Source organism: Centroberyx affinis, unplaced genomic scaffold (genome assembly GCF_046629955.1).
Source record: "Centroberyx affinis isolate AG114_WGS23_722 - 3 ecotype Tasmania unplaced genomic scaffold, CSIRO-AGI_Caff_v1 ptg001434l_1, whole genome shotgun sequence".
NCBI classification, from domain to species: Eukaryota; Metazoa; Chordata; class Actinopteri; order Beryciformes; family Berycidae; genus Centroberyx; species Centroberyx affinis.
Genome location: NW_027279909.1, coordinates 136,156 through 148,538, shown reverse-complemented (window position 1 = coordinate 148,538; position 12,383 = coordinate 136,156). Strand labels below are relative to the sequence as shown.

The 12,383-nt window shown below is 43.6% G+C and overlaps 1 protein-coding gene across 2 annotated transcripts in view; it reads left to right on the top strand.

Annotated features, from left to right (window-relative positions):
- The window catches only part of marchf8 (membrane-associated ring finger (C3HC4) 8), a 77,666-nt gene that overhangs the window by 15,894 nt on the left and 49,389 nt on the right, over window positions 1-12,383 (top strand). For both annotated transcript variants that reach the window (XM_071526616.1, XM_071526615.1), the window contains exon 3: window positions 2,531-2,725. In XM_071526616.1, the coding sequence (XP_071382717.1) occupies window positions 2,633-2,725 (93 nt within the window). In that variant the 5' untranslated portion in view covers window positions 2,531-2,632. The remainder of the gene's footprint in view (window positions 1-2,530; window positions 2,726-12,383) is intronic.

Below are 12,383 nucleotides of genomic sequence, written 5' to 3'. Positions count from 1 at the left end.
TTAACTTTGTCCCCCTGTTAATTTACTTTAACTGATTAGCCTAAAACACACACACACATACACACACACACACACACACACACACTCTTTATGAGCCTGGGTGCTCTCTGCTCATCAAACTGACCTCTGTTTTTTAGCCATAGCTCATTAAGTCGCAGTGTAGTGGTGTAATGGCTGATGATATAGAGATAATATGAACAAAGGTACTGAATTACTTTACCTATTTTACATTCAAGTCACAAGATCTGCTCTACTTTGAAGAAAATCTAGAGTAATGACTTGGGAAGGAAGGAAGACATGCAGTCAAAAGAGGGCTAGGTATTAAGAGAGATGGAGTGATTGGTGACTACAGATGCACATAGGCCATCCTGGGTTTTTATTCATGTTTACCATTTTGTGTGTTGACAGCAGAGGCAGCCGAAAGCCAACAGAGCGAGCGTCATGACAGGCCATTAAAAATACAAAATTGATGTTTAGGTTTGGGTTCAGCAACAATCTAAAAAGATGAGGTTTGGATGGGAATCTACAAAGGGGGGACCAACTGTTTACCCCGCAGGCACATTTTTCCACTATATCCACCTCTCTGCATGTATCTATGGGGGCAGAGAAGGTCAAGGGAGGTTGTTAGGATGTTTCAGTGACCTATATACAGACGCAGTTTGCTCCTCTGTCTCTGGATGGAGCCTCCTGGGGAGTATCGTTACGCTCCTAGCAGCCATGATGAAATATATTCTGTGTTCAGATGCATCCGAAATCCATATGTGATGATGTTTCATGTGCTTTCACTGCATTTTTTTTTTACTTATTCCCACCCCACAACTCTCAAGGAGCTTCATTAGGTATTGTACACAGTGCATACAGTCAAACATTACAATTGGAGATGTTTGCTGTTGTCTTCTCTCTGTCTGCATCAATTTCCTTGTGACACCTGCATTATGACTTCTACTCTGCCATTACATTGAGATTTCCAGTTATTTCCATTGTATTGTACTGTATTATTGTAGGAAAAAGTGGGTAGCTTTATCATCATGATCAGTTTGTATGTCTGTATGGTGTCACATTTTAAACTTGTAGCAACCCACTAGGATAAACGGTCATGGTATTTAACGGTGACTAATGTTATGAACAAACAATAATTATACAGTTTTTTTTACTTAAGTTTGTCTTGCAGCTGTAAACCGTTACTGTTACCCTCCACTGCATCCCTGATCCTACCAGGACCGGTGTGCAGTCTGTTAGTTTGACTGACAAATGTGTTGATGGGTGCTAAGGTGCTTTCTGTCTGGTACCCCCCCCCTCCCCTCCTCCCCTCTACTGGCACTGAGCTGAGACTGCCAGCTGTTGCGGTAGCAGCTGATGTGACAGCTGACTGTGTGCGTGAGTGAAGCCGCCACAGTCTGAGTTCATACAGGTGTATGATTGCCTTTCCATTGTAATAAGGCCTTATTTAGAGCGGAGATAGTGGAGTGATAAGGGCTGAACTGAACTGTGGTGGTCTGGTACTGAAGCGCTTCCCCTCCGTCACCAGATGACATGTGTGGCATTCTCAGTCCAAAGCCTTTTTTCACTCATGCTGCTTTCTGATTACTGCCATTTCACTGACCTCCCTCCATCTCCCTGCTTTTTGGTTTCTTAATCCTGTCATTTTCATACTGTACAGCTTGAGGGTTTACTTACACACACACACACACACACACACACACTCAGCCTAGTGTCGAGAAGGGGCTAAGGCTTAATTGCTGTCAGTGGCAGTACAGATGGCTGCATTAACTGAAGTAAAAACAGCCCATTTGTAAAAGCTCTTGTGTAACTCCAAGCCCCATACTGCTGGCTCTGTTTTCACAGTCATACTGCGTCTCTATCGAAGAAACACCTCACACCACTGTGCTCTCTTTTGTCGAATTAGCCTCCCTAAATGTCCAGGTCCATAAAGAAAGTAAATTCCCGCACACACAGAATCACCTCTGTAATGATTTATTACACACTAATGGGATCATCTCTGCAATAAATTATTACACTCTATTCTGAGACACACTTCTACTCATGGAAATCATGGGAGGGAAAGGACAACTGTGCCTTTGGTGGTTTGATAACTGTACAGTCGACCAAAGTTTCTTAAATTGTGCATCAGCACCCAAAATGGTTCCTGGGCTTGTCTTTAATGTCTTTAATTGTCTTTAACATGATAAGTACTGGTACGCTTTATTGAGACTGTGTCCCAGTGTGACATCCTGACTATAATCTGCATTTTCAATTTGGGTTCGAAGTTTTAAGAACCCTAGTTGTCGTTCAAGAGGCCATTCAAGTGATCAAGTATCCAAATGATAGCAGTGGCTCCACACACAAGTGTTCAATATGCAGCTGTTCCACTCTGCTTTATGACTTTCATTTCTTATTTCTTATCGCGGACTTTCATTTTCATTTCAGCCCTCTGACCGCCGTGATATACAGTCTGCTTGTATAGCTTATTTGAATGTGATTATATTCTCTCATATCTAATCTCTCCCTGTCCTCTGTGTGTCCTCTCTAGGGCAGCGTGGGCCAGGTGTAGCAGTTCAGACCATCATGCCCGTTGCTCTGGCGGCGGGACAGGACTGTGTGTGTGTGAGCGCCCCTGGTCGGCTCTGCTGGGATGAACATGCCACTGCACCAAATCTCTGTCATCCCCCGTGATGTCACCTCCTCTCGGGTGTCAGGTGGGAAGGCCAAGGACAAGGACAAGCAGGTAAGGGTCAAGGGTTCACGGGTCAAATCAGACAAGAAACCGCACTGTCTCTCAGGCTGGGGGCACACTAGAGGATCGGGCCGATTTACTCCATATTGACCCATCCTGTTTGCCCTGGCTTGGTTGGGACCGATGATCAGCACAGATTACCTGGTAGCATGAGAGATTTACAGATTCAATTTTAACCACACTGATTGATCTGATCCGCCCGTTTAATATCGAACATGTTTGATATTTACAACCCAACATCTGCACAGGTCCCAAACAAGTGTGTGGGGATCAAAGATTTATTCCAAGAGTGGAGACCGCCAACAGCTAATGAGAACTGTTTTTTTACAATGAGGCGATGCGGAACTGTTACATTTAAAAAGTTAAATCAATGATATTGATGCGTACCTATTTAAAGGATAATACCAATAGGTTTTTTGTCTTAAGTTGTTTTTCCAATCGTCTAGCTTTTCCTTCTTCTTTACATCATTCCCGGTGGTGTCTGCACACAGCATAGTTGGGGATATCAGCGCTCGTTTTCCTCCCTTCAGAGAAACCGTTTGCTGCCATTCATTCTTGTGCAGTATGAAAAACAACTTCCACACAAATTGCCCGAGCTGCATAATCCATCACAGCAAACATGAAGTCTTAATTTGGTTTTGTCGGAGTTGGTTTTACTGTTATTTCATTGTGCCCGACTTGAGTGTTTTCATATCAGTGCGTGCGTTACGTTACGTTCTGCTTACTGTCAATCATCTGACACCCATAAGAAGGAACTGAAGTCTCCACCAGGAAATAATCCGTCAAAACATGTTGCCTTGCAAGGTTTGACACTGTGGAGTTTGTATTTTAAAACAACAACAAAAAAAACAGATAGTTACAGATATTTAAAAATCTTTCAGTGCATATTAATGAATGTTGAATCACACAAGTTCCTGTGAGATTAGAGGTTCTAGAGGTTGTGACATATCACAAGTCATCTGTTTAAATCTGTTATGTGTGATGGAGAATAATTGTTGCATAATAAAAGTCTTCTACTGGGTTCCCAGCGTTTATGTAACACAGTCACACTGAGTCTATTCTGCCTGCAGGTTGAAAGAACACTGCATGCATTCACAAAACCACGTGAAGCACACATTAACAGTGTATTAACACCTTGAAATGTATTGGGGTGTCTGTGTGTGTGTGTGTGTGTGTGTGTGTGAATTTTCACATATTGCTAACAAATGTCTCAGTAATGAAAAAACAGTGGACAGTGGACTCACATGTTGAAATTGTTGGGATTTTTGTTGCTGTTCAGTCCACTCAGTATGTAGTATATTGAATAACGCAATGAAGCTGAGTCACACGCAAATCATTTATTGGTGCCGGGCTGAAGTCTAATCCAAAGAAATGTTAAGTAGCGCCCGCACTCTGCGTACCTTTATTGTTCCTCAAGTTGAAAGACAACATTTCAGCCCACACTGGACTGAAGACGGACTCTATTTACCATTTCTTTAACCTTGAATAACACAGTATGAGAGGCGGTGTTTGTGTGAACACTCTGTACTGTTTTGCCTGTGTGTGTGTGTGTGTGTGTGTGCGCCAGCTAGGAGTGAGTCTTGAACCCACAGCTCCTTTGCCCGCCATCAGCTGTTACACTCTACTGAAAAGCAAGCTCTTGATTTAGACAAATGATGGTGCTTTCACTGTAGGAATGAGTTTAACCTACTTCTTCGACTCTGTCACATTTGTTCACCTTTGCCTGAAGCTTGTCCCGTACCTCTTCTTCGTTCTGTTAAGGTATTGCAGATAATTCCGTGCCATTCCTTCCTTCCTTTTCTCGCCTTTCTTCCTCATTCTCTTGTCTCCTCTGGTGTTTTTTGTTGAAGGTGATTGGTTGCTGACACTAATGAGAGTGCTGTCACGAGGAAGTGTCATGGCTGTCGCGGCTGTCATGGTGTTTGGGCCGGGTGGGGGAGGATGGGGCGGGGGAGTCGGGGTGCACAGGGGTGAGGAAAGTTACCCTGTGTGTCCTGTCGACACACAGTCATCAGACTACAAACCGGGAGTTAATATTTTAACGCCACTGGTGTCAGTCTGGCCACAACAGCAGAGAAATGAAGTCTGCTTTGCGATGCTTCTCACACAAACAAATGATTGGCTCCTGCGCTGCCTGTGGACAGGACTGAACAGCCTTGCATCTAATGAGACCGGTCAAGGTTTGATCTGCTGTTCCCTCTGTGTCTGAAACCACATATAGCATTGTAGTCTCTCTAAAATCACCTTTATTCGTGCTCTCCGCTGCTTTAGAAAGGTCTCTCACCAGTCAAGGAATTAAGCTTTCACAGAAAATTTCTGAAACTCCCAAATCCTCCCCAAAAAATAAGCCTCAGCCAACCTGTCACGGCTCCTGTTTGCACTGGTGGTGGTTGTGTTGATTTATGAGGATTAGCTGTTATCGCAATTGATTTGCTGATGATAATGAAGAAAGTCGTCAATATTGTAACATTATGATACACGTCTTTACCCAGTCAGTCAGTCATGGCAGCCTGTTGATCATTTCATTTGCTCTGGGCCTTCCCCCCCTCCCATCTCTCTCTCTCTCTCTCTCTCTCTCTCTCTCTCTCTCTCTCTCTCTCTCTCTCTCTCTCTCTCTCTCTCTCTCTCTCTCTCTCTCTCTCTCTCTCTCTCTCTCTCTCTCTCTCTCTCTCTCTCTCTCTCTCTCTCTCTCTCTCTCTCTCTCTCCTCTCTCTCTCTCTCTGGACCTGCACTCCACTCCCATCATGCATCACAGTGAAGTGCTCTCAGATACAGTTGCTTTTTTCCAGCACTGGAACAAAGCGAGGTGCTAAGACAATGTGTCTCCGGCCCGCCTGTCTCACAGGCCTCATCAGATCACAATAGAGCCTCGGCACTAAGTGGAGCACAGGTGTTCTTAAGAGGCCTCTTCCCTCCTGCATATGGTGGAGTGTTTCAGCCTCACTGCGCGTGCCAGTGACGTTACACGCGTACTCATAAGACATTTGATTAGAAGGTCAAATGCTTTTTTTTTTTTAGTTCTACTAGTTTGTATTGTTGTATCCATGCAGATGTATTTCATTCACACTTTTGTCTGAGCTTCTCCTTAGCCTTTTGATATGTCATTGTTGTGATTTATTTTATTCATATTTGTGCTTGTCTTTCATGCTGTGGCCCATGACAAAGTGGTCCTAATTTTTTTTATTTTATTGTATCCTAGTTTTAAATTTTGTGCATTTGTTTTGGATGTATATTGCGTTTTAGTGGGACCCCAGGAAGAATAGCTGACACTCTTGTATAAGGCTGGGTATTGGCAAGGGCCTCATGATATACGATACGTATACATTGCGATACGATACATATTGCGACACATTGCAATACTCTACATAATTTACTGAAAATTTAAAAATAGAGCTGAAAATACAACTTGCTGTTTACCACCTGGGTGGTCTAATATGAACATAACATTATATTGATAACACAGCAGACAAATGGGGTCAAAACTATTTACTTCAAAGGGATTTGAGGGAAATGTAATTTTTTTAATGTATCGATACGAGGGGCTGGAAAATCGATACAGTATCATGGAAAAAAATATTGCAATACTCAGCCGTATCGATTTTTTTGCACAGCCCTACTTTTGTATACAGCTAACGGGGATCCTTATCACTAATCAAATAAACACACATAGTGTCGTGAGAAGGCACAGACATTTTCATTTTCATTCAGGCACATACACACACCCACACACACACTTTTATTGATGAGTCATTTGGTAATTCAGACCTCAAAGTAAGCACATTATCTGAGTTTGCAGGCACTCAAAGCAGTCAGTGTGAAACTCAAATCATGCCTTTTCACTCCAAAAGTGAAAGTGATATGGGATTAAATTTCTAACCTGGTTTTGTGCAGTATCATGTTATTTGGCATGACGTTGTGTTGCTCGCATATTTTGACAAAGCATAGTAACAGGATTGATTTTCTGAACTGCATGTCCAACTCAGTGAGAGCAGCAGTCACAGCAACGTTACCTTTTAGTCTGTGTGAGGGAATAAGAGATGAAACTGTAAGCTCGGTATCGTCTAGGGGGCATTTGGTCTCTCCGCTGCCATGTTTGCTAACAGCCCAATATCCAACCCTCCGCCCCTCTGCTCGGCATCATTCCCACCTTCGCTCTCTCCCTCCCACTTGCTGAGCCTCCGTTATTCCCCTCAGGAATAAGGGGATAAACGGCAGTGATTCCTGTCTTCCCCCCGGACCCATCAGCAAAATGGAGAAAGGAGGGATGGAGCGCCGGGAAAGAGGAGAGGGGAAACGGCTTAGTGTTTACTCTGAATGCTGATCAGCTCAAGGGTCCAGCAGAGATGTGTGTGTGTGTCTGTGTGTGTGTGTGTGTGTGTGTGTGTGTGTGTGTGTGTGTGTGTGTGTGCGTGTGCGTGTGCATGCCCAGAGTTTAGTCACAGAGCACAGCCCATCTGGCCCTCTTAGACAACACAACTGTTCTTTTAGCACCTCAAGAAAAAAAGCAGAACTTTCCTCTACTTAGAATTCAGCGTTAGTCAGCTGCTTCTTCAAAGAGCAACACATCTTTAACTCTTGCTGGCTGCTCTCTGGCCTTTTTTTTTTTTTTGTTTTTCACCAAGCCTCCACACAAAATCATTTGTCTCCGACCAAATCCACTTTGGCGATGTGCTCATAGGTACTTTGCTCATGCTCTGTGGCCTTCCACGCTCAGGAGAAATTGTGTTTGGGTAGATAAATCAAGGTAACAAAAAAGAAAAAACAAGGAGTGTCAAAGACTTGGAGAGCGAAGTGATGCTTCTCGAAAAAAGTTTCCTGACAGTTCTCAGCTTTGGCAAATAATGCGGTCAGACTTATTTAAGTCTGGGGTGTTTGATAAGGCATGCAGGGAGCGGATTATGTATTCGTCGAGAATAAAATAAGCTCTGGTACAGGTTGGCAGACGGGGAAGTAGAAAAACTAACCTTGTTTTGGTATTCAGGACACAAGTCTTGTCTTGTTTGTGGGAAATGCATACTCTCTGTTTAGCTGTGGTTGTTTTCTTGGTGATCGTATCTCTTAAGCTTTATTTCCAGTGTAGCCTGCTGGTTTCCACCCATGTTAAATATGGGACTTTACATGAGCAGGGTGTGACATTAACACTAAAACACTCCACTGAACCCAGCTGTAACTTTCATTTCCAGGCAGTTAAACATACATTCGCACCAATCTACAGGTGCCGACACTCTTAACACTTACACACGCATTGGTAATATAGCTTATATGAATATCTTATATGAATATCTCGGTGTGTCTGTGCACGCACACACACACACCGAACGCCGTGACACACACCCTTTTGATGTACCATGTATTTTTCATGAAAGCAGAGAGGGCACCGAAGGCTTTGTCCTTCAGTAAGTCTGTGTTGGAGTCAAGGACAGCAGAGACTGGCGCTCTCTCCTCTGATGTTCGGGGGTTTGATAACAGCCGCCACAGTGCTGCTGGGTGCCGAGAGAGCATCGCCGGGCTTTGTAGAGAGGAAGATCAAACACTGACCGCCGCAGCAGCAACTTTTAACAGAGCCTCCAGGCTAGACACAGACATTAGAGCCCGATTCATGTGCCCGTCTTTGCTGATTCAACGGAGCACTACTAGTCGAGCTTTGTTTTTTCTCAAATTCCATATTTTTCTACCTCTGATAACCGTATTCTCGCACCTGGAGGTAGTTGAAGCGAATTGGCTAAGGTGGCAGGTAGCAGGCAGCCTGTTTACCTAACACTGAAAACAGGTAATACTATCTCTAATAACAAAAAATACTGTTTGCTTTAATTCTGCAGATGTGTTTAAAAATATTTCCAAATATGTTTCTCAACCCCGAGGCAGGGAAACATTGGACAAACATTTGGTGGATCCTACTGTCCAAATCAGTCCCCTCCAGATTGCTGCGCCTGGGGGCTTGCAAATGGAAATGTCATGTTAATTACCCAGAAAGCCTTGGGGCAGCGTGAAGAAGGCATGAAACGCTGAATTATCAGGAAAGGGAGTTGTTTACCTGTTGTGTGACTTGGGTGTAGGAGCTGTGAGCACAGGTTGGTTTCATTTAGTTGGAATGGAAGCAGCGTCAGGCAAATACATCTGAGAGGCTGGTCTGGGTTATCATGCAGACTTTATAGGTGCCAGTGCACAATATTGGCAAAATTTCTGTCCCCAGACATATTTGTGTATTCTCCAGGATGTACACAAATGCATACATCTCTCTCTCCCTCTCTCTCCCTCTCCACACACACACACACGCCTACGTTCATCCTGGTGTAGATGTTCTGAGGCCAAACAGGTGCCCTGGCCTGTCTATAAAGCAGAAGCTGGAGAGGGAAGATAACACATAGGCGGATTAGGATTCTCACTGTTCTGGGAGCTATTTTCATGAAGGTATAAATGTAATGTGTCAGCAGACTAGCCTGCTTTACATATGTCACTCCACTTCTCCTCTAGCCTCTTGGAATTCAGAAAAAAACATTTCTCAAACTCGGCAAACTTAATTCTTGAACCACTGTAATAGATGTAGTAAATTGTTGTTCCCTGTGATCTGGAAATTAAGCAGTTTGAGACCAGAGCAGGAGACTGTTTCTGTTTCCCGGTGTTGCTGACAGTTTTTCCTGTGTTCTGGCAAGATTCAATATGGATAATTACTGCTGTAATACCTGTAGAACTGCAGGTGTTTTCCGCTCTCTGCCTCTTGTTTCTCTCTCGCTCTTTCTTTCCAAGTCTCTCCTTTTCTTCTCGAAGCACACATGCAAGGATGTGCGCTCCTGTAGGTACACACAAACCCACAATGCACACACACACACACACACACACACACACACACACACGCACACACACACACACGCACACACACACACGCCAGCAGCTGGTGTTGTTAGTCAGCCCGTCTGTGCAGGTCTTGTGCGGAGCTCCCTGAGGACGCGGCTGCGCTGAGCCACTTGAGGTTGAAGTGCTAAAAAACATAATTAAATGTGGAGGAGCCGACATGATGGCCGGGCCTTTGAGGACCTTCCACTGCTGCGAGGAAGGACTTTGCATTCACCTTGTTAAAGATTTCATTAGGACTTAAGGCGATGTGATTGCTCTGCAGGTAATTTTACATTGTGTGCTTGATATTGAGGTTTACACACTATTATAGTTGACCCACGCCAGCAGAAAATAGAACTGTGTTTGAGAGGAATGCCAGCAAATATTTATAGTCCTCTTAGCTGCTGTATGTGCTGGCACAATATTGTATGAAACAGTGGAAGGAAGGTTCTTACTGCTTCCCTTTCTGACAGTGTGAGTGGGCGTGTTCGTCCCTGTGTGTGTTTCAACTTGTGGTTTCGGAAGAGCGGCTATTAGCAGAAGGACACGCTGAGAGGAGATGATATCTTCTAATTAACCCCTGGTCCACTGCTTCCCACCACCTCCTCAGTGTTTTCAGACACACACTCAACACATACTCACTTTCACAGTTGCAAATTAACATCTTAAGAAAGATGACTCGGCAGCGAAATAGGTCCTTACTTGAAGCTGTGTGCTATAGCGCAATGCCGTTCAAATTTTCTCTCAGGGCTGCCACATTTTCAGGATGATAATCTCACGGCTATACGTGTTATGTGAACTATTGTATAGCTTAATCCAACAGATTTTAAGATCTTAACCTACTAATTTACAGTATTTTATTCAGCCCACCATACGCTGCAGGGACAGAATGTGCAGCATAACATCGCCTTCAAAAAACCCTCAGCTGTGAAAGCTGCCAATTTCACCAGAATAAATTTAAAGGAGCCCATTTTAATTTTCCCACATCATAACTTTCTCCTGCCCCAGATTCTGAATATGTCTGCGGCAGTGCTGACTGTGGTTATACAGGCAAACAAATGGAGAACTGACTGACAGACAGACGGACTGAGGGACAAAGACGCAGATGAAGTTATTTCCAGGAAGGAGACGCATGAAAAGGCTAAATCATCCGGTCCTCGCTCGTCTTTGAGCGGCTGCTGCCTCGGCCTCGCTTCTGTTCTCCGTCCAGACGGACCCTTCTGCCGCCGCGCCGCTCACCGGAAAGCTTCTCCGTGGGTCGTTCGAGGGCTCCGCTTAATTGCCTGTGACATGTTGATTTGGCCTCTGCGACTCCCACGGCCCAGAACACTCAGCCGCTGCCTGCCTGCCTCCATTCACAAATACACTCTCGTACCATGAGGCTGCATTTTTCTTTTTGGAATCCGTGTCTCCCTAAATGTCTTGATCCTTCTTCCTCCAACTCCTCTCCACCTCCCTTTTTCATCCTCCTCTGTCATCCACTCATGGTATTATCCAGTGGAAGATTAGCTTTGTTAATCTCTGCTATGGATTCACTACTCTGACCAAGCTGTGAACTTCCGCATGCTGCTGTCTGACTGTCTGGAGAGGCAGATGCCCAACTGCTGCACATGTCAAATATTGACTTTTTCACTTTCTATAAAGTCCTACAACTATTTTGACTTGTGTCCAGTTTTATACATGGGGTGGCAGAGGCAAGAACACATATATGGGTGGCTGTGTCACGTGATGTTTGAACCAATAATATATCATTTAATAGATAAAATGACAATATCATTTGATATATTGCTTGATATTTGAATGGCATGTTTTGTTTAATATGAATTCCTAAGAAGCCGTATTCACTGTAGAAAGTAACTCAAGCTTCTTAACTAGGAATCTATATTTGCCCAATAATAGCCCTGACTATGACTCATTAAATAAATCCACAGAATTTCATAAGAGTGTCTTCCAGTGACATCAGTGGGAGACACATTACCACATATCTGATTTACTCTTCTCTCAAGCCAAATAACACTGTATAATACACTGTAGTCTCTGGTTGAATGTAATGCATGGATTAACTGTGTGCCCTTTTTACACATTAAACGATAATCAGTGTTAATAAGAGCAAAAGAAACAAGTCAGGGAAACCTTGGAAAGAAAAATACTGGACTATTAGCAGTCAAAGAAGTCATACAGTACTGCTAGACTAGCACAGGGCGCAAAGGCTATCTAAACTGAAAGCACTGCATTATTACTGTTTTAAAAGGACATGTTATACAATTTCAACTGGGAGTATTTCTCCAAAAGACTTGAGTGTAATTTGTGTGTATTGAAGGATAGAGTGCTTTTACCACAATATAATATTTATCATTATTTATTCACTGAAAGCACAGTAGAGCAACACTACACAAGGACACAGTCCCATTAAGCGTGCTATACCGTGTGTGTGTGTGTGTGTGTGTGTGTGTGTGTGTGTGTGTGTGTGTGTGTGTGTGTGTGTGTGTGTGTGTGTGTGTGCAATGCATGTGGCCACTGCTGCTCGTCTCGCAGACTTCCGGTTCTGAAGAATCCACACTTGAGTTCACTAAAAGAGGGAGAGAGGAAGGATAAAGGTAGCTTGACAAAACCTTGTAATGTCTGGGAGACAGCGGGGGTCTGAGGAGGCTTTGTAAAGTTTATTGTAGTAGAGAGAAAGTAGATAACAGGAACCTAAAGGCCCCCAAACTACATGGATTTAAATTCAATCATTACAGTTGAAACCGCTTAATATCAAAGAAATAACATTCTACTTCAAATAGCATTTAGTTATATTTCACATGATTTGAACAAT